We start from the raw sequence: 27,468 nt of genomic DNA on the forward strand, positions 1-27,468 counted from the left end.
ACATCTTTTAGAAAAACATCCATCTTGCTTTAACAATTGCCACTGATGGAGAATCCACCACAGCCTTGGCAAATTGTTCCAATGGTTAATTATCCTTACACTTAAAATTTTACACTGTATTTCCAATCTGAATTTGTCTAGCATCAACTTCCAGCCATCATTTTAGTCTAAGAAGATTCTCCAGCAATATGCAACTGGCACAGTGGTTCTTATGACAACCTCCTCCTGGTTGACAGTGTAAAGAATTTGGCTGAAACTTCCCTGCCTCCTAGTGATTCTCAATTTCTTACTGGCCCTTTAGGGCAATTGGCAGTAGATAGAAGTTAGAGCAGCCCTGAGGCTGTTTAACTTAATGCTGGGGAAATGGCCTGGTGTCCAACGAGCTCAGGAGAACAATCCCTCTATCCCTTCTTGTTCATAACTTGCACTGTGAGATGTGTGGCTATGACCAATACTCAGGGCCAATAATGAGATATGCTGAGCATTCACCGCTAGAGCTGGTTGAAAACCAATTCTGAAAAATGTGTCCCTTTTTTCTCATGAGAAATTTGGAATTTCTTGACAAGCTCTGCTCACCACAACTTGATTTCAGTGGCAGGGGTTAGTGACCAGCGGCTCTGAAAAACCAAGTCACTTTTATTTAGATGTTTACATATAGGCTCCCTCGTTTGAAAATGCTGCTCTTCCTACCTGCAATATTCTATGAAAAATAATTAGAGCTGCTGAAACGTTATGGGAAACTTGTCTATAGGACTAATGTATTTAATATATTTCTCATATATATATATAATGCTTCTGTTATTTCTCTTCTTTTATTCTTTAATAATAAACGGTTAATTGGATAAATCAGGATCTTTGTTGTGAAAGAGTTTATCGGCACCAATTGAGGTCACAATTCTGTGTGACATCTAGGACTGTTTGAAACACTCAAAATCCTAAAACTGAACAAAATCCATCTTCAACTTCCATTACAGGATTGGAATTCACACCATAGTACTGAAAGGATCATAAGGTTTCAGGTGTACCTGGCCCTAGTTAATGAAATATTATTGTTTTGCACCAAAAACATGCAAAGCTAACACTCATATACTTCCAAAAACAATACAGGTAAAACTACGTTTAAGAAGAAAATATTCACATAATTCTAGTCTAGTCATCATTAAGAGCTATACTAATAGTTATGATACCACAAACCATAATGGGCCAAATTCACTACTGACATAAGTTGAGGTAACTCTACTGGCTTCAAGGAACACTCGGATTTTATGCTGAAGAGTGTTATAGCAATGCAATAAGTTATTGTATTATCATGGAGTTGCACCTATTTATGTCTGCTGTGGATGTTTCCCTATATTATCTAGTAAGGGATAACTACTGGCTATAGAAGAAGAATAAAGAGATTCTGAGTTCGTGCAAATGTTAAGGGTAGAGTTGGGCATATACCAAACACGCAACATCCAAGTATCCCTGATGCTTTGGTAGAGTTGAGAATCCAAACTGCATTATAATTCCAGATTTTGTAGTTTATTCCCTCTCTTTAAAATGGACCAAACAAAAAACCTGCATTTGAATGAACCAAACATAAAACATGCATTGAAGTTTAGAGTATTCAAAATCTGGATCTCAATCCAAATTTTGCAGCTCAGACCTATCTCTAGTTATGAACACAGGAACAGCAGAGAAAAATAAATACGATAAACAGATTTTTTTCTAAGAAGAATGTTTTATAAGGCTTTCCATGAGGTATCAGCTGCTCTTTTTAAGACATAACTGTCTGGAAATTAAAAAGAAAAGTTTCTGAAGACATATCTAAATGCAGGGTTTCTGAATACTGTACAAAACAGCTATAGTTTTATTGGATTTAAGCCATTTAAATTTAAACCTGATTCAACGTGAAACAGCAAAATACAAAATATTAAAAAATAAACACTATTGATTTATACTGGAAAGGCCAACTCGGCCTTAACTATAGCAGTAATATGATATCACTCTATAATACAATAATTATATGCAATACAACAATTGGTATGTACAGTATATTTAGCTAGGGCTTGATATTTGTGGTAGACCAGTCTCTCAATACCACTAAAATTTTAATAAAGCAACGAAAATGTTAGATTTGCACCCAGCATTATCTTAACTTACTAGAAAAGACTAAAAATCATTAGAATCCCATATCTAAAAAAGCAATAGTGAAAACTGCTCTGGCAATCTGGAATTCACATGACTAAAAGCAAATCTCTACTTTGTAATGTATCAGTCTGCCTAATATTAGCCCATTATCTTTGGAAACATCTACATATGTCCTGAATGTACCAAGTTCAAACTTCAGTGACAAACAAGTGAACAATGAGAGGCTAGAATGCAATTTGAGATATTCAAACCATTGTGCACAAAGAAAAAAGGACACATTTTTACGGAAATTTCCAAGCTCGTTCATGTTTGAGCATTTAGCTTCCTGTAATCTCTTTGATCAACAAAAGTTTGAAGGGATTTGCCAAGGGCTCTGGTCAAATATATTTGGCTTTGTTTTGATCATGACAGATCTGCATGGTATTTTGTCATCAAATTGAAAAAGTACAGCTACATATTGGTGTTGAGGCAAAGTTTGGTCAACCACATAATAACAACTCTTTGCACTTTTAAGTGCCTTCTATCAGAGGATATTGAAGTGCTTTACTAACATTAATTAAGCCTCACAACATCCCTGTGAGGTAGGTAAAAGATATATAAGGAGTACTTACTTCATTCAACACTGACATGAGGATGTCTCTGGGAGGAAAGCAGAAGCTCACTAACACTGCAACACTAACATTTAGGACTTATCAGAAGCAAAGGACTCCCTCTTCTTTTGTAAGATCGCACTCTCCAGCAGTGCTGCAGGCTAGCATGCAGTGGAACAAATGCCTAAACAAGGTCTTCATACACTTAGTCCATATAAAAAGACACAGAAGGAGAGATTAGTAGCTCCTGGGCTGTCTCTTCTGCTGCATTAACTCATGTCAGTACAGTCAGTAGTAGAGCAGAATACTCAAGGGATGTGGCTATCAGTTCTTGAGGAACAGAATTCCATGGGAACAAGAGGCTATGTTACAGAGTCTCTTCTCCCCCTACAACACCGTTAGCACTCCAATCTGCCAATTCATTATGCTGATATTGGCTGGTTCCTTGTGCAGTGCCCGCTTGTGACCCATTTGTGAAAAACTTGCTGAAGATGAGTTCCAACTATGATGCATTGTGTGAGTTGAATTGCTATGTAAAATGTTCCCCACTCTGGCTGGCCACATTCCCTCAGCTGTACAAAGCTGGTCTCCCATGTTGCAGAAGGGTCAGAAACAGTTAAATGGTGGGGGCAGAAATACTAGTATATATATACAGTATATAAATACTAGTATATATCTGAACTACCATAACCCACTTCCTGTGATCTTTCTGCGGTTCTGCTCTTCTCCATGCTGCACAGCATGGAAGAATTTTTGGGCCTAAGATGAGAACACCAGTTTTCATTGCCAATAGATGGCACCAATGGTGCAGAAGGTCATTAAATACTAGAAAATTCACTATTTTATATGATTGGGAAGGGAAAAAAAAATTCAGATTTAGAACAGCATCTCTGGAATACTTTATGTGAATCACAGGAAAAGGGAAACAGAAGTAGAAGAGTTTTCTTAACATTAATGACTACAAATATATATCCAAATTTCACTTTTAAAAAGAAGTTGGCAAAAATGGTAGGAGCATATTTGAGTGAAAATATCACTCAAAGCCGACACAATCATGGAGAATCTAGGTTATTTGTTGTTTATATTAGATCATTACAGAGGCTGGCCTACCATGTGCAAGATAGTTTTACTGGTTCATTTTGTGTTCAAGAATCCAGGTTATTCTCCTCTTTTACCTATATCCATTTGAGTTATGATAATTGTTAGTTGTGCATTAGCAGCTGCATAATTAACACACCAGTTGAGTAAAACACCTGAATACCATTGCCTCATAAAAGCATTCAAAGGAGGCAGTTTATGGGTTCTGTCCAAGCAGCTCTGCAAAGTTCTCATCATAAACATTGCATACGTTTCATGATTAGAGCTTTAAATTGTTTTTTTCACTAATCATCAGCGAATATAATTAGCTTATGAAATTACAGTATACTATGTGACTGGTGTCTCTCAATGTATGTACACTTTATTTAAATACAGAAATGGGGAGACTGCATATATAACAACTGGCAACTCAAAAATGAGTTGGTATCCCTATAATCAGTAAGAGACAATCTGAGTGCTGAAATGATTGGCATCTATCATGTAAGGATGACTTCACATCTCGTGCTGCCCTTGTGTTTGGAGTCTTCTCCTTCTCTCTATTCCCTCTGTTCATTGCAACACTGATTGTCATAGATAGTCTTTGTGCTTTTGCATAATGCCCATCTTTGATGTAACAGGAATTCACATACAAAACTTGGCCATTATAAGTAAGCATGCTGGAATACAGGCAGGGACCATACAACCATGCACAAAATACTCTTTGAAGTTTTTTCAAACTGACGGTAACATTTACATGCACCACTTAATATCGTGTTTGGTCATGTACACTGAAGACTGGATTTCACAAGCATTCATGACTATCTCTTCTTGCAAGAATTCCTTTATGGTTTTAATAGGATCCCAGTGCAAGAAAACTCCCTGCAATTCTGACCTTGTCTTCACCATTTCAATGTCAAATGCTCTTAGTATTTCACCTATTGCACCTCCTCTTGCACAACTTCCTGTTAAATAGTTAGTTAGAGACGGAGATTAGTGTGCCAGGGATTTTCTTAGCCACTGGAATAGTTCTTCTTTATAAAGCATTTGCCACCGTACATTGGCTTCCACTGTTTCGACAGCTCGAGAGAAAGAGGAACCAGCTCCTTCTTTGTAGCTCTTTATAAAATTCTTCAGCTGGAAATACAATTTAAAATTTAAAATTTAAAATGGAACTGTAGTGAAGAAATCTTTGCAATGCATATAAACCAGTCAGATATTTAGGACAAAACTCTACGTTCGCTGCTGAAGTAAATGTAATATCAAGTAAAGAGATTTATTGCAAAATGCAATAAGACAGCAGACTGTGTCAATTAGGCACGATGTGTTTGCTTCAAATTGCACCGTAAGATATTGACATGTCAATGCCGGATCACATTAATATCATTTCCTTTTTCTCTCTTGTAGCCCAGCTGCTACACTTTGCAGACAGCTGGGCTGCTTTGAAGTTTTACTCCTACTTAAGAAACTAAATTGGGAGTGTTGGAAATGCTCCCAGTTCAGCTTTATAAGCCAAAGTCAAACTGAAGCAACCCTGCTGCCTCTAAAGAGGGTTGGTTTAATCAAACATTATAATGGATGTTAAACTTAGCCTTGAAGAACTACTTACGTTATTACTACACAGGTTGATTGTTTAGAAAAGAGAGTGTATCAATGTAAGAAGTTACTAATCATAGTTACAGTGTGAAGAGTCCCTCAAGAGCAGTATGTTGGTAATCATTCTCAGATTTTGGACTACTGAAAAAGATTCTTTCTATTACAAGAAAACTTTGGCCTGGATCAGCAAATGTCAAATAGCTCTGCCTTGTGTGTTAGTCTGATTTGGGTAAGGGTGGATGTGCCATCAGAATTTGGATTGTCCTGCTAGTGGCACTGATGTTCTTTGGGTTAATATTAGATTTAGACAAAGACGTGGTAGGGTGGTCTGCACCACATGTTGGTGGTAACCTCATATGTAAAACTGTTGATTTTTAGGAGAGGTTGTTAATAGTTGGCAAAAGTTTCTTTTGTGGTGAGGCTAAATTCTGTGTATTTATTTAAACTTGACATTATACTATAGCATTTTGTGCAGTTGTTTAAAGCTAAAGGGTCTGATCCTGTAATTTAGGCACTCCCAGTTCCCACTAACATTAACTGAACTTACAGAGAGTGCTCAACACCTCACAGGAGGTGCTCAGCATCTTTTAAGAGAAGACCCTCTTTTTTTACTGATACACTTTCATGGCCTGGTTGTCTCAGGGGAAGAGAAGCAGCCTACCAACATTATGGAGGTGGAAACCCAGAGTCCGGCATGCCCTTGCATGCTGTCTTGATGTTGACAACTGGCTGGTATGTCACTCTCAAATGGATGGCCTTGGGGAAGCCAGCTGGTGTTCTTCATTGAGTTCTGAGTTTGGCAAAACTGGGATGCACGGAAGAATACAGCACAATCAAGAGGACTGTAGCCTGCCTTTGGTTCGTCTTTGATTCACCACAAAACCACCACAAAGCCTCAGACAGGCAAGTGGATGATATATTCAATTGAAGGATCAGGCTAATTTAGGCAGGATCTATATAATTACTGAAGTGGAATCTGGCCAGAATTCCAAGGTTAACAGCTATCCTCATACTTAAAGTACTGTAGGTGAAGGAAAAGGAAACAGAGCATTGACATTATCCCCTACTCTTATCACAATCCAAGTAGCTTTTAACTTTTTCTACAGCATCTACCTAAAAGGGATACAAGAAGCCAGTTTTTAACATCTTGACCAATGGATGGCACTTCTAGCAGTACAGCACCACCTAGTACTGCAGTCTGAGGGCAGAATTTGAGCCATAATCTTCTATCCCAAAGCCAGAGTGCTGAGAAAAAGTTTACATACAAGCTTATAGTCCTATAATATTTCTAAACTGTTAAAAATCCTATTTAAAAGTCACATGTCTGGTTCCCCAGCCACACACTGTAGGGAGAGCAATAGAACAGGAACTCACAGTCGTGGCTTCAGCATTCAGACTAGAATAAGTTTAATACCGTCGTGTTGCAGAGAAGGAGTTGTCTGCTTTATCTCCCTCCCACAGACCCCACCTAGGCTCCATGGCAATTTGGTTTAACAGCTGCAGAACAGTAGCCTCTTGCTGCACAGTAGCAGGCTGGGCTTGTGTCACCTGCTATGCAACCAGAGCTCCTAGATGACTGGATCCTCCTCCCAGTCCGGTGGTCGTGCTGAGTGAGAGAACCCCAAAGTGACTCATAACCTCCTTAGGGCCACTGTCTGTTCGCAGTCAGCAGAAAGATTTTTCAGCCCCTATGATCTTCGTAGCTGCTCTCACCTTGGTGATACTGCGTAGACCCCAAGACTTAAAAAGTTAAAACAAAATTAACACAAAAACAAGTTCAAGCACTGAGATGCATGTAATATTTACCTCATTTAGTTCTTCTTCAGTATTAAGGAATTCTGTGACTCCACTGATAAGTTTGGAATTCATAAATAATGCTTCTCCATATCTTCAAGGGCAGAAAAACGCAAATATCAAATTAGCGTAAGTACGAGATGAACTGAATGAAGTATTTGATAACACAGATTTCCATTTAGGGACAATAGCCCCTTCAAAATTACCTCAGTGTCTATTGGTCCATATAGATTGCAAAGCCAAGAGGGAGAGGAGCAGACAGTCTAGGAAAAGGGTGTGTGGTACCTCTGCAGCTGAAGCCTTAAAACCTACTCTCTTTTAGTTGTGCGTTCTTTTTTCCACTTTTCCTCACCCATTTCATTTACATAACTAGTGGCCATTACACAAATGAGCTGAATCTGGTTGTCTCCTTCCAGTACTTAGGCTTGCTTACATGTGAAAATTAATCTAGAGTAAGATAGGGTGTGAATTTAAAGTGGACTAATTATTCCTGATTAACTCTTTGTGGACCCTCTTATTCTGGAATAAAAGCGTTCATAGACAAAGTTAATCAGCAATAGTTATTCCACTTTAAATTTTCATCCTACTTTACCCTAAATTAACTTCCCTGTATAGCCCTGCAAGCCCTGAGGATAAAAACATGGGGATGATGACATCTCCAAAAGAAGTAACCAGCCAATGATAATACGAAGTCTTGGACGATGGGTGTCCAAAGCCAAATTTGTATCCTGCTATTGTTGCTGAATGTACTGTACTTCACTGAACTGTGCTATTCCACATTCACTTACTTGGAAAGTGGTTATTAAAACACCACCCATTCCACTTGCTTGTCTGAAAAATCTAGTGTGCCCAATAAAAAAAACCCTCAAAAAACAATCTACATCTATTGGGCTAAAGATAAGCGATGGCTCCTGAGTTTTTACATTACACCTGAAAGTGTTACTCTGAAATCTCTACTATGTGGAGTTGAATTCTAATAGAAGCCAATCAGGATTGGCCATCATTCAACATAGCAAGTCACCTGATGAAACCAGTGAACCAGTCCCTAAAACAACACCTAATTTATCTACCTTCTTCTGGACATAATTGTGTTTAAAGAGAGAGAATCTGCCCTCATATATGCACGCACATTTGGGTTTATCTGAGGACAGAATTAGGCTCACACATTTGATTTCTCCAAACAGATTTGGGGAACCAATTCATACTTCAAATTGAAATGTTCTAGCACAAGCACAGCCTTCTTTTCTGTTTATATCAACCTTATACTAAAATTAATTATTCTTAAACCTTTTAGGTGGTGAAAGGCAGAGTCTTTCGAAAAATGAAAACTTTATTTAAATAAACATAAAACCCTAAAAATGAACTTGCTGTTTTGGAAAACTTGCTATTTTTGAAGGATAAGTTCCGTTGCTTATTACCTGGAACTTCTGTGTAAGGAACAGTGTTGCAGGTAACAAAATTCCTACTCCCTGTTCACTAATAACTGAATTATTCATGGATATTTCAGCAAGCACATCTCTTTTTCCAAAGCTTCAGTCACACTTACATACACAGACACCTAGAGGCAAATGCTTCTTATGGAAAGATGTATGGATTTCATGGTCCTTTAAGCATGTTTAGGCTTTCTAACCAAGTACTCTATTGTTACCATTGCAACTCAGCCTCATAACGGACTGTTTAGAAAACTGGAAACACCTCTTGATGGGGCCTTTTGACAAGGTTACTAGTCCACTTCACAGAAGTGACTCATGAAAAGAGTTGCAGGCATTTTATTTTTTAAGTAACCTGCACTGTTTCCACAGTGTAAACAAGAAGTAGTAAAAATCATCACTTCCTTAAAAACTAGGCCTTTGTGAATTAATGCACTGATTATCTCCCTTTGCCCATACGTGTAAAGAAAGTACCCATTAACCAGGGTAACACCTTCACGCTCTCCACTCGAAAAACCTCAAGTTAAAAAAAAAATCTCAAATATTATTTTGCAAATACCAAATACAAAATTAACTCTATATTTGTGGGAAAGAACCTACTCTTTTGATCTTGACAAACTGTCACAGAAAACAGTAATGGTATTACAGAACCAGCAAACCAGTATTTTTGCCTCACAAAAATAGTTCATATAGGAATGGTGGGAGTCTTTCCCTGCTCCTGTATTTACAGGGCTTGATTTTCCAAAACCTTGCAACTTTTCTAGACATTTCACCTCTGCACAGTGGGTATATAAGTTGGAGTTTGTGTGGTAGCATTTCCCAACTACTTTGGACAGCTGTAAATTAATGAGAAGGCAGAGGAGAATCAGACCAATAGTAAGGAATGCAGGAATTCCTATTATCAAATGTTGGGTAAAATTTTCAAAAGTGTTTAAGGATCCTGAGTCCCATTTTCTAAAGTGAATTAGGTACTTAGGGGCCTAAGTCCCATTAATTTTTAGTGAGCCTTAGGTTAGGTTCTTCAAGACCTAAGTCAGTTTTGAAAATATGATTTAAGCACTTTTGACAATTCTACTCATTCGCTATAGTTTGGTTGAGGGGTGTGACAAATACACTTAAAAAATGACATGAGGGAATAATATTTGTTGCTGTTGTTTCATCCCAATGACACACAGTATTTCATAGTGAAAGAAAATTCAAGTTTTGGCATCACTTCATTGTCCTCGGATGCTTCATATTATTCTATCAAACTGCTAAGTATTTCAAAATAAATTCAATGGAAAATACCATAGAGATGATCACTGTATTAAATTAATGTATATTACAAAATATTACAAAATTTAATAAAATTATATATCTAGTAATGACAAAATAAACATTGTGAAAAAAGATATCTTGGGACAGTATGTTGCCTTGATTAAGTCTGCAATGAAATGTTGTACAGCCCATCGTGCAAATGAACTCACATTTTAAAAAGATCCTAGTACTACAAAAATTTAAAATTATTATCATGCATTCCTCAGTCAGTGTCAGATCTTGGATCTTTCACTAAATATTTTTTTACGATGCTTAAAACAACCTTTCATGGAAGATTTCAATTGCCTGTTACAAAATTTATGTGCATGAAATGTTTGAGTCATTTCAGTCTATCAGGATTATGCAATAAGAGCTCTATTCATTGCCTGAGAAGCGGTGTACTTCCTAAAATGCACAATGTGTCCTGGAACTGTCAGTCATGCAGGTGGAGCATGCTCACTGCTAACCTTGCGTGGGTGATTTCCCGGTTGGGCTACTCTAAGGGCTCATCTACACAAACATTTATTTCATGTCAAGCTGGGATGAATCTACCCCACACTAGCCTGCGACACTCTACCTATCCATGTGCACCCGGCTGACATATACTAACAGTTCGCTAAAATGCTTTAATCTGGTGCTGTTTCAAAGAGAACTAAATCAAAATACATTAATGATCTGTTAATACATGTCAGCAGGGTACACGTGGATAGTTAGAGTGTGCCAGGATAGTACATGGTAGATTCATGCTCCAACTTGCTGTGAACTAAATGTTTGTGTAGACAAGCCCTAATTTGTATTTGAGGACCAGCACTGTATTGAGTAGCCCCAAGACTGAGACAAGAACAAGGCCCTTTGTCACTTCCCCATCAAAACAGAGATAATTAAGTTCCCTACTGCACAGGCTAAACTCCTTACTGCTTGTAAAGCACATGGATACCACAGTGGTAGGTTCCATAGGAAAAAAATGAGATAAATAATTAACACTGAATTTAAATGAAGACATTTTGAGTTACAACAGCATAAAAAGAAAGATCTCTTCCCCCCTCTCCCTTCTTTTAACTTAAAATTGGCTTGGGAGACTTTGTTTTGAAAAGTTTTCTCCTGGACTAAAAACCTCCAAAACCAAATTTCTTTTCAAAGCCAATTTTCTGAGCTGAACTGAACTCCCATAAATTCTGCTAGCCCCCAAAATCTTAACCAAAGCATCATAGGCAGCAAACATAAGGCCAAATTCTATACTCTGTGGGAAAGATTCACTAACATGGAGTTTCCGACAATTCCTCTGATCGATATGGAGGTGGTTGTGATGGAGCTGCCCATAGAGCTGATATGAGGTGTAGGCTCTCTTAACCTGGTTATGTCCAGTGATTGGTGGTGAAATCCTGCTGGTCTTCAAGACACCCAAAAAGAACCAAGAATATTTCCAATTGGTTCCCTGCCTCAATCTAGATCAAGATCTCCCTCAGATGAGTTTTGAGAGCATGGATGGGGATTCTGAGTAAGATACTGTTGCAAGGGTCCAAATTATATTACACAAAGAAACAGCTTCAGCTATGGGGCACAGCACATCATAGAGAGTGGCTTTCCAAAGGTCTCCCCTCTCTCTTGGCCAGGTATACCTCCATCCAAAAGGCTGGCCCTTCATATGAATGAAAATAGTGTGTAAAGTTAACAAAGTTGGAGGGAAGGGGAATGATGCTCCATTGTACTCAATATTCTTCCATTCCTTAAAAACTGGAGCATTGCAAAAAGGTTCTCTCCACTGTCTTGCTACCATGTTCTGAAGCAGATTTTTCAGTCAGACATAACTCAGGCAAAACTCCCATGGGGAGGTTTGTTTGTCTAAGAAAAACAGAACTTGTGGATTTGCCATATATACAGCACATATCATCACAAAGACTATGCAGTAATGGATATGTATATAGATGATGGAGATATACATAGACAGGTAGATAGATACATCTATGAATAGATTTATGTCTATATAGAATATATTTTATACACACTGTCACGCTGGCTAGATTGGGGGGAGCATTTTTATATTGTTTAACGTCAATATGTCAAAATCATAATAATCTATATGAGATATGCTGTGTCAGGTACTGTTAGAAAGGCTCTAATATGCTAAGTAAGATGATAACGTTTATGTTCATGTGTTACGTGTGTAATGGAAGTTATGGATATGGTTAATATATCTTTTTTCAAATTGTGCTATGTCTGGGCGACGCCCCAGACAGGATGGCTGCAGCAATAGCCTGCTTAATGGCCCATTAAGAAATTCACAGGTACAAGGGGCCCAGGGGGAGAAGCCAAGGATATACCTGATGAGTCACCAGGACTTACTCATGTGACTCTGGACTCCATTTTGTTCCCGTATATTTCCACAAGTGGCATGGAAAAGGCCAAAAGACATAAAAGGCAGCTGCACGACATCCATTTTGTCTTTAGTCTGTCTTTGTCTTCAGTCTTCACCTACCTCTGGATCAACTCATCTACAACTGAACTGAACTGAAGCTGTGAAACAAAGGACTGAGACCCATCAAGGTACTGGATGTACACCAGAGGGACTATACAAGCCTGTAAACTCCACAATTCTACTATATATGGACTTTCAAATGACTCAAATAATTTGTATGTATCTGATTGATTTAATCCTTTAACATTTCTTTTATAGTTTGTTTCTTTCTTTTTATAATAAACCTTTAGCTTTAGTTACTGAAGGATTGGCTGGCCACGTAGTATTTTGGGTAAGATCCAAACTTATATTGATCTGGTACTGTGGCTGACTCTTTGGGGTCAGGAGAAACCTTTTTGGTAAAGAGCATAGAGTTTTAAATAACTGGTCTCTTTACTGGACCTAGTGGCTGATTGGGAGCCAGAGGCTGAAATGCAGTAAAGGGGGCTGTGTATATTTTATTTTGGCTTCTTGATAACTGGTGTGGGGAATCAGAAGCACTGTTTGTGGCTAGTTGAGAAGTCTGACTTCAGTGTCACCCACCAGTGCTGGGAGAATCTGCTCTCCTTTTGCAGCCTGCCCTGACCTTGACATTTGCAGGTGGCTACCCTAGGCACGGAAGGGTCACACACACATCTTTGTTTTATATATATATATATGAACAGAAGGAGAGTGGATTAGACATAAAAATGGATAGTTAAAATATCTACAGACATACAGACAAAATAAGACACTACAAATAACTATTATCTCTACCTGGCATTTAATATTTTCCATTTTTCTCTGAAAAACTTCCAAGCAAGATCCCTGCCATGTGGATTTCGAGCTACATGGATTATGACATCAATTGCATCTTGATCCAGGACAACTTCTGAATTGAGAGACAGGTTCAGAAGCCTTTAGAAGTGAGTCAAGGAGAAAAAAAACTGTTTAGTTTTTACCAATAAAATCCATAAAGCTAATCATCTAATAACAAAACATCTTTAGAATGCTAGCAAAGATCAGAGATTGATAAAAGATTTATTTAAATTCCCAGGAGAACTCTGATTTTTATTTGTGAGATTGCAAAGATTGCATATACTTTTGAATAAAAAAAACCTTACGTGAAATTGCTCTTAACTTCCCGTATCTTTATGAACTCTACACTGAGACCATGTTGATCAAAAAGTCAGCTAAGTGAACCTGTCCTATTTATGGTTTGGAACTGAAATCATTCAATATTCATGCATGTTCAATTCAAAACCACATGACACTAACTAGAAAGTGATTCTGTGCTCTAAAACCAGGCTCTCTCATTTACAGATAAATGCTCAGGTGAGGCAGCAATATTACTACTGCAACAATTATCAATGACAAAGAATCAGAAACACATAAATAGTTATTTCCACCTGTTTAACAAGTTTCTATCATCACTGCAAGTTAAGGCTTCTAACAATATTTTCTTCTCCGATACTGCTGTGGTAGAGTGGAACTTCATCCAAATGAACTCCCATACATCTTCATCCATTAGTGAAACTCCTGTACAGTAGACGACATCTCTGACGTTTAGTGGAATTCTAAAAAAGCAACCCATAGAGCATTGCATTAATAAGGCGCTTCAGAGTAATGAAAAGGGACATAGGACATTACTACTTGAATTCCTGTAAGACTCAAAAAAAACTATAACAATTACAAACTTTTGGTGAATGACACTTATTTTCAGAGTTTTTCCCTTCGCTGATAACTTCCAAAACCCTATATTGAATTGATAAAATTTCTGCCAGCATAGCATATGCCTGGAACTCCTTTCCTGACCCCATCCATCACAACTCCATAAGTGTGTGAAATTATAGTCTTCTAGCTTCCCAGCTCACAAACATATATAACTGTCAGGGCACATACATTAGCCTTCTAAAAAAGCATGTGCTCATATAGATTCATAGATAATAAAGCCAGAAGGGACCACTGTGATCAGTTAGACAGCTCTCCTGATAATACAGGCCATAGAACTTCCCTGAATTAATTCCTGTTTGAACTAAAGCATATCTTTTCAACAAATATCCAAGATTTATTTTAAAATTGCGAGTGATGGAGAATCCACCACCTCTTTTGGTAATTTGTTCCAATGGTTAATTGCCTTCACTTTAAAAATGTATGCCTTACTTCCAGCCTGAATTTGTCTAGCTTAAACTTCCAGCCATGAACTCTTCTGATACCTTTGTCTGATAGATTGAAGAGACCATCATTAAGCATTTGTTCCCCATGTACGTACTTGCAAACTGTGATACAGACACCCCTTAACCTTCTCTTTGTTAAAATAAGTAGATTGACCTCCTTGAGTCTATCACTATAAGGCATATTTTCCAGTCCTTTAATCATTCTTGTGGCTTTTCTCTGAACCCTCACTAATTTATCAACATCCTTCTTGAATTGTACAGACCAGAACTGGACAGAGTATTTCAGCAGCAGTCGCACCAGTGCCAAATACAGCAGTAAGATAACCTCCCTATACTCCTACTTCACTTGTTTATGCATCCATGGATTGCATTAGCCCTTTTTGACCATAGCATAGCATTGGGAGCTCTTGTTCAGCTGGTTGTCCACCACAACCTCCAAATCTTTTTCAGAGTCACTGCTCCCAGGATAGAGCTCCTGATTCTGTAAGTATAGCCTATGTTCTTTGTTTCTGGAGGTATATATTTATATGTAGTCATATTAAAATGCATATTGTTTGTTTGCACCCAACTTACCAAGCGATCCAGATTGCTCTGTGCAAGTGACCTGTTCTCTTTATTATTTACCTCTCCCCCAATTTTTGTGTCATCTGCAAATTTATCAGTGACGATTTTATGTTTTCTTCCAGGTCATTACTAAAAATGTTAAATAACCTAGGGCCAAGAACTTATCCGTGTGGGACCCCATTAAAAACATACTCACTCGATGGTGACTGGCCATTTACAATTACATTTTGAGACCTATCAGTTAGCCATTTTTTAATCTATTTAATGTATGCCATGTCAATTTTATATCGTTCAAGTTTTTTTTAATCAAAATGTACCAAGATGCCTTACAGAAGTCTAAGTATAATAAATCAATGCTATTACATGTATCACCCAAACTTATGATCTCACCAAAAAAACCCCATATTGAATTAGTTTGACAAGTTCTTTTTTCCATAAACCTACATTGAATGGCATTAATTATATTGCCCTCTTTTTATTCTTTATTAATCAAATCCCATATCGACAGATCCATCATCTTGACCAAGATGGAAGTCATTTACCCTTTTAAAATGCCAGTTCTTTTATAACTCTTGGACACAAGTTATCCAGACCTGCTGATTTTAAAATGTCAAACTTTAATAGCTGCTGTTTTACATCTCCCTGAGTGTGGAACAGAAAGAGGGTATTACTATATGATATGACTACATCATCATTTTCCCTCAAATACAGTACAGAATTTTTTATTGAACACTTCTACCTTTTTTGCATTATTATTGATAATTCTACCATTTCAGTCTAGTAATGGATTGATACGATTGTTATTATTATTTTTGTTTGTAATATATTAAAAAATCTCCTTCTTATTGTCCTGAACTCTGCTGGCCATAGATTTCTCCTTGTGTCCTTTTGCATCCCTTATCAATTTGCTACAATCCCTAGTAGTGAATATAAATCACAAGCTGTCAACTTCCCTCTTTTCCTCTTTTTTTTTTTTTATTTTTTTAAAATTTCTTATAGCTGCCTTCACTTTCCCTCTAAACTGGGTTAGTTTTTTATCCAATACAGCCTTCTTCTTTGATTGCAGCTTTTGAGGCAGCTAGTAAAGTGTTCTTACACAATTCTCAATTATCATTAACATTTTTATGATTATTTCCTTCAGCTGATTTGACTCCTAATTGTTTTCACCTTTGTGAAACTGGCCCTTTTAAAGCACTAAGTATATATATCACTGGTTGGACTTTATTCTGTTTGTGCATCATAAATACGATCGAGTCATGATCACTTGTACTTAAGTTACCATTATTTTTAGTTCTCTGATCGGTTCCTCTTTATCTGTCAAGACAAGGTCTAATATAGAATTTCCCCGTGTTAGATGCAATACTTTCTGAATTAGGAAATTGTCATCTATAATATTTAGAAATTTTAAGAATGTTTTAGTACTGGCAGCATGAGATCTCCAGAATATGTTATTCAAATTGAAATCCCCTATGATCACACAGTTTTTTCCCCCTACATATTATATATAGGTGCATAAGGAGCTAGTCATCTTGTTCCCCAATGTGATTTGGTGATCTGGTGCAGAAATTGTCTAATAAACCATCGTGTGCTTCATCTATTAAGACATTGATCCATAAGCATTCAGGATCATTTTCCTCTGTTATGGTGCTAAGTAAGCAACTGATGGAGTAATGTCATCTGAGTAAATACTGCCTCACAGTGATATTGCTGGGAGAAAAATAAATACATGGAGACTCACCTATCTGATCAGCATGCCAATGGGTAAATAGCTATACAATAAAGTCACCGGGGTTGACAGACCATCACTTACTGAAGCAGTCTCTCAAGGCCAAATTCACAGCCTAGTACAGCACTTACATTGGTACCAACAACGTATACTAGCAACTGAGTTTGGCTCTCAGAGTCTACTATCCTCTCTCATTTCTGATGCATGTTTATGAGATGTACCATTTTCCACTGAAGAATATTTTTACTGATAAAAGTAGAAAGTTCTCAGAAAAATACACTTCTGCTTTGCTGAATATCCCTTTGGACATGTTTCAATCATTGGAAAGTGAAAACAATACACCTTTTCAACATTTTAAGGCTTCTATTGCTCACTGGTACTTCTAGAGAAGTAGAGAAAAAAGCCTCCAGATCATATATTGGCCACTGGGACAAGGCAACGGCACTGCACCTCTAAAGGGTTAACAGGTCCCAGCTGAATTATGTCCTAGCCTATGATAGATCCCCCTGTATGGTTACAGAACCATGTTGTCTTATCCACACTATAAACAAACCATTGTGTGAAAACCCAGCCATCCCTAACCATGAAAGACAATCTCACATTAGCATAGTTATACTTACAGCAGAGGCAAGTTCTATAATGATATCTAATTGAAACAGACACAGCACAGACCTCCCCAAAAAATCTAACATTGGTAGATCTCAGACTGTGCCCAGCCTGCACAGCTTTCTTGGTTGCTAATATTAGTGGAGATGCCTCAATGCTAGATCAGGATTAGGAAAACTGCCTAGAATTCTAAGTGTAGACAAGGTCAATATTATCAGAAGCTGTCTCCAGACAAACTTTCTAACTGTAAAGATAGTTAAATACTAGAACAGGCTTTCAAGAGAGGTTATGGAATCCCTGTCACTGGAGGTTTCTAAGAACAGGTTGGACAAACACCTGTCACGGATGGTGTAGATATACTTGCTCCTGCCTGAATATGTGGGGGCTGGACTGGATAATCTCTCAAGGTTTCTTCTGGCTCTACATTTCTGTAATTCTGATGCTTAAATAGTAACAGCAATGGTGTGAATTTATCACTTCTACCAGCCCATTCACTTCAGTGAGCTTTAAACTTTATTCCCAAAACTTTGTTCATCTCAGAGAGGGGAGAACTTGGGGTGAGAATTTCAAAAGCACCTAATTGAGAAAGAAGCACAATTTCTATTAAATTTGAATGGGATCTGTACTCTTAACTCACCCTTAAAACTGAATTGGGATGTTTCAAACACTAACAAGCGCAGGCAGTTTATATCCCTCTTTTATTCCTTTCTTATTAAAAAATCACCCACAAAAGGAAATTATACCCAAAGAACTCTATTAATTCAACATTAAGGTTACAGTATAAACACAAGAAATCAGGGAATACTAAAATGTGGTGATTTACATTAGTGGAGGATTTGGCTCAATGTTTTCTAAATCAAATTAACTTATCTACCTTGCAACTATATAAAAAATTCTGATTACTAGTTACATTAACGCCCACACACACATATGACTATATACACATTGTATGCAATACGGACAGTATATTCTAGAGCTTTAATTTTTTATTCCCCAATTATTTTGTGTGTGTGTTTAAATGCTGTCTAACTTCAATGCTGCATTATTATTTTTCTTTAATTTTGGATTTAATACATGGACAACAACGAGAAGAATGTATGTTTAATGAGAATGAGATGAGGATATTGTCATGACATTTGGAGAAGACAACTGATGTTCTCAGTGAGTGTAACAACAACAAAAAAAAAGACAACTTTCACTGTTCGGCAGAAGTACTTTATGCCGTGACTTGATACTGCATCATCTTTAAAAGTGTGAGTAGCTCTTATTGGACTTTCCCAGCAGAACTGTTTTCTTTGGCTTACTACCAGGTACACAACTTGTCAACAAAAGCATCAAGGAACTAAAAGGTATCTGGAAAGATGTAATTCTTTGCAGGTTGATTGTCCCATTAATCAGAGTGCCACACATAGCACATTGGAGGGATTACCACTCAGTGTTTCGATACAATCAGTAGCATTGCTTAAGTGAACACCATGACAGCTAGGGGAATGTATGACCTCAGAATGATAGCAAGGACAGAGTTCCTCGCTTCTGAGGCTTCCATCTTTCACAAGTTACAGCACAGCTCATCAGACACAACAGACTTTCCTGGCTACCTTATCTTTTTTGTTTTAAGTGACAAGAGTAGTGATCTAACATCAAAACAGTCAGTACTGGATGATCATTTGTATCCTGTGTGGAGGAAGAAGGATTTGGACACGGATAGCATTGATCACATGTCAATAGCTTGAACGCCATTGTTTTTTGTAAATGAAACTCTTTTGACACAAAATCTGTAAAGGCACATTTGCAGCACTGCAGCAGATCTATTCAATATCATACAGCCAAGTGCTCTAGGGAAGTTTTTAGATTTCCTTGTATAAGCTAAGTCATTAGGACAAAATGAAAAAAAATACATACACACAGTTTTTTAAAGCCTGAGCTTCAATAACTACAAAACCTACAGCTATGAAAAGCTACAAATTACTCCTATGAGAGGTCTGCAATGAGGATTATAGACAGGGGATTCCTTTCTGTGGAAATGAAAATTGTTTATGAAAATGTGAATATCCCCAAAGTCATTTCTCTTTAACTATTGCCTCAACAGTAAACTTTCTAATTGAATTTTCTCCATTTCTGGGGATTCTTGCTCCCTCTTCCCTCCAGTTATTATGAGTCTGTATTTCATAGTTATCTAAACATGTGAAAATCTCTCAGGTCTAGATTTTGTAGTTTACAGCTCCCTGGAATATGTGGTTTTAAAATTGCAGTTTCATAGCACCCATTCAGCATGCAAAATGTTGGTCTACTGGATTAATTGAATTGAACAGGTAAAATTTACTATTGTTTCTGTATTATTGAGCTAGTAACACTGTGGAACATATTCTCTTGTTATATTAAATCTCTTCTGGACTATCTAGGCTACTGTCATTTTTTAAAGTGATAATAAGATGGATACTTCAGAGGGATGTTAAAAATTAATTTTTGAAAGCATCATTTTGAGTGCTGATGTGATTGATTTAACCTTATTTGTCTTGCTAAACAGATACGATGGTGAGGATAAGATATCTGGCTAGCAAAACTCATGTTTAAAAATTAAACATTTGGAGGGAAAAGTAAAAAATTAAACTGTTAGAAAAATTAATTAAATCCTGCTGTGCCTTTACAGGAAATTTTTTTTTACAGTGCTGAATAGTAAATCTTTACAATGAGTTAAGAATAATCTTCTAAGTTAAAATTAACTGGTATGTACTTGTTCCTATTTAAACAATGTTCTAACAATTGGAAATATTCTTATAAAATTGGACCATAATTATTTATCTTCTGGGCAAATTTTGCTCTAATTTCTTAAAATGTAATTGCATGCAGTTTAGACGATTATTTGATTAAGTGACAAATTTCAATACCACTTAGGGTAACATTTGATAAAGGAAATTAATCAGAAGCTCCAGTCTTTATTTTTGTAACAGTTTAACATTTAACTGAAGCTTATTTTCCTTGATTACTCTATTTATAGCATTGTTTATTAGGTTACAAAGCTCAGATAATATTAAAAGAATGGCACATATGGAATAATGTATTAGCACTGAATATACTAAAACATTATTTAGCTGAGGTTAGTCCCGCTTTGAGCAGGGGGTTGGACTAGATGACCTCCTGAGGTCCCTTCCAACTCTATGATTCTATGATTCTATAAAACTAATGCTGATGCATGGTTAACAGTACATTGTTGTGTCTTTTTTAAGAAGCTAATCAGAGTTTTTGCCTGTCTTCATTACTTATTTTTATTACAGTAGCCTACTCAGGTCAGGGAACCATTGTGTTAGGTATTATATTTACACAGAGCAGGAGAAGGTCCCTTCCTCCAAAGACTTTACCATCTGAATGAACACAACAGACAAAGGGTGAAATCTTGGACCCACTGAAGTTAGTGGGAAAACTACTGATTCCAGTGGAGCCAGGATTTCACTAAAAGGGGGATAGAAAGGAAGTATTATTATCCCTGTCAGGAATTGAGGGAGAGAGAGATTAAGTGATTTGCTTAAGGTCAAATTGGATGTCTAGGGCAGAGCCAGGAACTGAACCCAGGTCACCTGAGAGCCAGTCCAGTCCCTTAACCACAAGATCATCCATCCTCCTGCCCATAACTTTCTCTAGCTATACCCAGTGCCAGTTATGTAACATTGTTTTTTAATGTCCAAATGGCAAGCTACATATTAACTTGTGCAGCCCATCTCTGCTGTAAATTTTTGTTGTTTTGTTCTTTGTTGGCATTTTTCTACCCAAAATATGATCCTTCCTATCAAGTTGCTTTTCTTTGTTGTCACTGGTATTTTGGTTGTACATAAAACAAACAAACAAATAAAAACCCCAGGCAAATCTATCTAAGTTCTAAGGTTTTCAAATTAATTTGTTTGGGGATGTTGTTTACCTAAAATCAGTAGAAGGGGCAGGAGATTTTTCTGTGATCATCTAGAAAACTGAGGAAGCAAAGCTGTTACTTGGAGGAAGTGCCCAATAAACAACAAATTTTCTATTTACTTGTAACAAGATGCAATCCCTTCTTCTATTAAATGTACTCCCTAGATCCTCTTTCCCAACACCATCTCCACTATTTCCTTGATTAACTCATGCACTCAGCAGTCTTTTCTTCATCCTTAAACAGTTTTATTGACTTGACTGTAAGATTCCACTCAAACGTTGTAACAACCTATCAATTAGCTAAATTACTTCAGCAACACTGGTTGCCACCATCTGGCTTTACTCTAATAACATTACAGAATATATGTATATCTACATCTGTATCCACACAGATATAGATCTCTAACAATGAAATTTCAAAGTCATTAAAATTTACAGAAGTTGATAACACAGAAGAAAGGATGTGGAGTTTTGTTTCTTTCTTTTTGTTATGTTTTACATTTTACATACATATATGTATGAACAAAATACCAGCCTTTTCTCTGTATTCTCACAGCTTTCATAAGTCTAATGACCTCTGAAAACTAAGTGTTGAACATCAAAACTTTGTACAACACTAATTTGTCTTCTAGATACCTAACACAAATCATTAACCTATTAGGCCACACATTCACAAACACTCATGCATGCAGCTAAAATTAAGCACATGTATAAATATTTGCAAGATCAGAGCCTTAGGGTATGTCTACACTGACGGCGGCAAAGACACCACCATCAGATTGACTTATCTGGATCGACTGAGCAATCAGTGTAGACCCGCTCAATCGATCAGGAAGCTGATGTACTAAAACCACCTCAAGTGGCGTAGCGCTGTGTCGATGGGAACACAGTTCCTGTTGGCACAGTGCAGTGAAGACATCGCACAGACGAGCACAGCAGTCAATGGGAGTTACATAAGCTACTCTGCATAGCTTGTGTGATTCCTGTCGACTGTCGCCGAATTGCCAGGTAAGTTTAGACCATGCCTTACAGATGTGAAATGAAGGGACAAGAAAATGCATCTCAAAGCAGACAGAGGAAGAAAGAGAAGAAAAAGAAAGAACTGTTAGTTTTGGTATATGTATTTGATTTTCTGTCACTTGGCCAAAGCTTCATTAGAATGGATTTCAAATAACGACTAAAAAATGTATGTTATCTGACCTGAGCCTACAAACATGTAACTGTTATTGCAGTGCAATGTATCTTCATGGTGGTATTTCCACAGAGTAGTTAAAGGTTGATCCAATAAAAAGGTGAAACAAATTAGGCAGCCAGATTAGTGTGAATCAATTGTCTCTTGAAGAGTAAATACAAATTGTTCTTACTGAATATAAGAATCTAGTATTCTCCAGTTAGGATTCTTGGGTATTGTATTTGTGTGAAGTACCTGACTGATGACATTCTGACTTCATTACTTGCACCTTTCATATGACTGATATAGAGAAAATTAACATCTCTAACATTGTGCTCAGTTATAGGAGTATTTTACAGGGAACCCTGTGAAATGACAAATATGGAAACCACTGGACAAGTCTGCAGCCAAACAGATATGTTTTAAAAAAACCTCTTACAAGATCATTAGGCCTCAGGATGCTATAATCTAAACTGTTAGCTTCAATTGCTAGGTCCCATAGGTCTGTGGTATAAAGGGAAAGAAAGATATGCAACAGTGGGTGCTAATGATCTGAAACTCATGAGAGAGAAGGGCATGGCAGTTTCATGGCATATCTTCTCTCAAGGGGTCTATGGAAACACCTCTGTACCAATAAGTCAAAGCCAGCTCCATGGATTTTCAGTTAGACCAACATTAACTTCCTTCTGTTCCCTGCAAAGGTTGTTTCTTGTGTAGACACGGAAGGAATGTAAATGTCAAGATGTGGGAGATGTGACTTGGGGGTAGAGAGGAATGTGAAGGCCAGGCTACAGAATGCATGGGCAGTCCAGGTTTTGCAAGATTTCCAGAACATTCTCCTTCTACTTACTCAAGGTGGCAATCCTTCTTCTCTCAGGCATGCTAGTGGTGCCAACACCATGAAGTGAACTTGTGGAGACTGCAAAGTATATTTTTTTCTCCTAAAGATGTTGTTTTCATAGGAGGGAAGCATGGAGTAAGGTATTTAAGTATGTTGGCTCATAGGCATTGCTGAACCCTCCAAAATTATAATTTATGATTCATTTGTTTTCATAAAATGTCCTATATGGCTATGAAATCTAACAGGAATCCGGCGGTTAAGAACTACAACAGATGTGCATGCAGGATCTCCTGGCAGTCCTTACTTATTCTCCCTCACGAAGTTGGAACAGTGCCCTTTGAAAAGTTCACTGACCCTTGTGTTATGGAAAAGATGCTGGACAATAGTCTATTTTGACAGGCTCAGTTCATTGTATCATTGTAAATATAATCTATTCAGCTAGAAGTTGTTTCAGTTAATAGTAAACCATATGCCTTCCTACAAGTGGTCACTTCTGACCCATGAGAATTACAAAAAGTATACTCAGAATAGAACAAAGGAAAACAAAGTGTTAAAAATAAATTGAATATTGTATATCAGCTGGGCTAAACTATAAGACAACCCTCATGTCAATAACCAGAGTAATCCCAGCTCAATTGAGTAAAGATTACCAGATCAGAACAATGTGATTAACCTTAGAGGTAAATCTTAGTCTAAAGAGGGTCTGTTTCACAGCTGCAAGGCCAAGAGATGTCAAATCTATCAGAGGTTTGAAGCTTTCTTCTTTAACCATCAGGATGCAGCCCTAAACGTACCCAGTTTGAGCCCTGTGAAAACTGGATAATGAAAAATATTGGATACCTCTAGCTGCTGCCACTAAACATAGCTTTAGACCAACATCCTAAGTAGTTGAGAATGATCTCAAGTACAAAAGAATAATAGTATAAATAATAAAAGATCAATTAAATCTAAAAAGGTACCTAATCAATCAGGAATTGAAATAGCCTACAATCTACCTGTATTAAAGATGTCATTCAATATGTGATAGTAACTATAGGTAATTTGTTAATCATGACAGTTCTCAGATCACAGGTTTTCTAAATATCTCTGAGCTCTATTCTGCATGGGTCTAACCAGAAGATTGAAAACCCAATGCTTCTTACCCCAGTTGATACTGGATCCGAGTGAACAAATGCAGTATTAGCTGTTTTCTGTGAAAAATGGCAGGCAATTAGTCCTACAACCATTGGAATGTAGATAACTGATGAATGGGAATGGGTTACATTTCCAAAGAAGGAAAAATCTGAGAATCCATTGGTGACTGGATCTGAATATTAAATACCCTTCCCAGGGGGCTTGACTAAGTCATGCCTCGGGGTGTCACAGCAGTTGCTGACAGGCTATCATTTATTACGACATCACACTTCAGGAGTTTATAAACTATTGCTCTCTGCTCATTTCTTTCCTGAGCTTTAGAGGTTATAACAGACCCAAAGCACATATGCTACAAATGCTAATGCTCTTAAAATTGTGTTTTGCCTTCAAAATCAATGCATTATGAAGGTTAAAGAGGTTAACAAGGCTGATTCTCAAGCTCAGCCAGACTTTGTATGGTAATTTTGTTAATTTTTTAGGATGAACCACAATGCTGTCATAACTAAGGAGTGTGAGTAATGTATTTCTTCACACATGAAGCTTCTCAGGGACCATCCCAGTTAAATGAAGGTAGCTGCAAACATCTTCATTTTCAGCAAGCAGGAGCTTCTGCTACATCATATTTTGTCCGTATCTTGAATTTCAGCACCCCCACTCCTAAATCAACAACACAGATTTCAGTGACGGTATAAAGAATGTTGCATATTCCCTGTAGAGACTTCACTCTTGTCCACTTCTGGATACATGTATTCATCTTACTGCAGCAAGATCAAGTTTCCCATGATAGGCACATATTAGTGGCATTTGTAGGGCTGTAGTAAACTGAAGTGAAGCCCATCAGCTATATAAAACTATCAGATCTGTATTAATTTAACAATTAATAGAAAAGTGAATCTCACATTAAAATTCGTTCTCAGATTTTCAACAAACAACATCTGATCAGAACATTTTTTTTGTTAGCTCTTGCTAGGATTAAAATCCTTCACAGTCCAGAATCAGCAAATAGCTCCATTGACATGTCTTCAAGCCACTTACTTAAGGCTGAATATTTGGTTTGACTCCTTTGGGGCCAAACGTGTCCTTTCACTCACGCTCTGCCATTCTTTCCTGACAGGGAGGCCAAGAGCTGTACTGTCATTAAGCATTTTGCACTTGAAATTATCATAATTTTTCAGCCATAGAAATGGCTGTCATCTCTTTCTTGGATCATTTATTTTAGGACACAAGTATCAGGCAATGAGATCAGTTATTGGCACACCAATGCAATACTGTATTAGAGTTACTGAATGGAATTTTCTGTGGAATAGATTAAATTCACAGAGTCGTGGAAAATGTCCTTCTAAATCTCATATCCATTTAGCGGCAACGCCCTGGTAAAGCCTCTTAGAAGCAAGAAACTTCCTTTCTAACACATGAGAACTAATGTCACGTAGATTAATGTATGTTTTTTGTAAAGAAGATAAGAAAGTAACACTATTATGCCTGGAAGTCTAATGGTGTTATTCAAATATTGCTGATATTACAAAGAAGACTAAAATACTGGGAGATATAATTATTTTCTTTAATTATGCATTTAGTTTTAACTCCAAAACATATTTTATTTAACTCTTTAAGTTACATGCTACAGATGTAAGCACTAGTGGCCATTTCACTATTGAGCTTGGTCAGCAGTGGTAACTTATTTGCATGGTGAAGAACAAAGTATAGTAAATACAAGATTATTATAATTATTATAATTATTTCAATCTCCTGGAGTGGAGAATACATGGAGAATAATTTTGGACCTACCATATTAAACAGTATTACTAGAAAACCTGCAGAAATATGCAGAAGGATATGTCACTGTATATGATTATTGCCCTCCCTTTGCCCCCAATTAAATTACACAAGTAAAATACAGAAACATTTGGGATGGAAAGTACCTCTAAAGAGCAATTTAATCAAGCATCACAGCAAGATTTATTTTATCATTCCTAAACCACTCCTAATTAAGGTGTGTTCACTCTAACTTTGACTATATCCAGTGGCGGAGATTCCATAGCCTTCTTAGCAACTTGTGCCAGTGCCTATAAATTTACACAGCCATAAAAGTTTAACTAAATATTTGCTTATGTTAGTATTGAATCTTATTTGATTGATACCTATCAATCTATCTCCCCCATCTCCCTCCGGTATTGTTTTGTGCTTTTATGATCCAAAGAATTTGCAATACTTCCCAATTTGCATTGTTTGTAAATCGGTTCATTGGATTAGCCATTCCAGCTTCCAGAATAGATCATTCAGGGCAAAGCATAGCAGCATTGCCTTTAGTTTTTACTATAGTATTCAGCAAACTCTGGGTCAGATGATACCCATATATGGAAATAGTACAAAGGAAACAGAAAACACTGTAAGCGTCTCTTCACAAAGTTTCCTTTTAGTTCTCTTATTGGAGGTAGCATTTACCAACCTCCATGGGACAAACTGGGAGTCCAACCTACAAACGCTGCTGATCCTGGGGGGAAGAAGGGCATCTATGCAGAGATCCTGTGATCAGTTCTTGGCCCTCTGTAGCTCTGCTCTGGTTCCCTGGCAATGTGACTCCACTGCTACTGTATTGTCTAGAATTTTCCAGCAAGTGCTTGACCACTTTGTTCTACTTTGTGGAAATGACTCTATAAGAACAGTTAATATAACCTTTGGCCATATTAATTTAATCATTCTTAACAGTGGATGGAGGGAGAGATGATGCATCCTCTACCTCCCACTGGCCTTTCCTTAGCACGCTGGAGAACTGTCAAAATGGTCTGGAGAAAGGAAGGGAATGCTGCCATTGAGACAGCAGTCTTTCCTTCTGCGTGCATGCAGAGAGAAAGGTGTAGATATACTATGGTGGCAAGTGATAGTACAAAACACTAAGACAGGTAGCATCTAAGGGTATGACGTTATAATAATATTGCATCAAATTGAGTGAAGTACAGTTATGATCAGAAAGATGACAATATCAAATGGCACCTAAT

At 37.3% G+C, this 27,468-nt stretch overlaps 1 protein-coding gene across 1 annotated transcript in view; it reads right to left on the reverse strand.

Moving 5' to 3' along the window:
- Nucleotides 1-1,820: 1,820 nt before the first annotated feature.
- The window catches only part of TRHDE (thyrotropin releasing hormone degrading enzyme), a 288,144-nt gene continuing 262,496 nt past the window's right edge, over nt 1,821-27,468 (reverse strand). The window contains exons 16-19 of the mRNA XM_067564009.1: nt 13,757-13,924; nt 13,125-13,265; nt 7,200-7,281; nt 1,821-4,934 (exon numbers count right to left, since the gene is read on the reverse strand). Of these exons, the coding sequence (XP_067420110.1) occupies nt 4,791-4,934; nt 7,200-7,281; nt 13,125-13,265; nt 13,757-13,924 (535 nt within the window). The 3' untranslated portion in view covers nt 1,821-4,790. The remainder of the gene's footprint in view (nt 4,935-7,199; nt 7,282-13,124; nt 13,266-13,756; nt 13,925-27,468) is intronic.

The sequence above is a fragment of the Emydura macquarii genome, unplaced genomic scaffold (assembly GCF_026122565.2).
Source record: "Emydura macquarii macquarii isolate MOO-44397 ecotype Brisbane River unplaced genomic scaffold, CSIRO-AGI_Emac_v2 contig_2636, whole genome shotgun sequence".
Lineage (NCBI taxonomy): Eukaryota > Metazoa > Chordata > Testudines > Chelidae > Emydura > Emydura macquarii.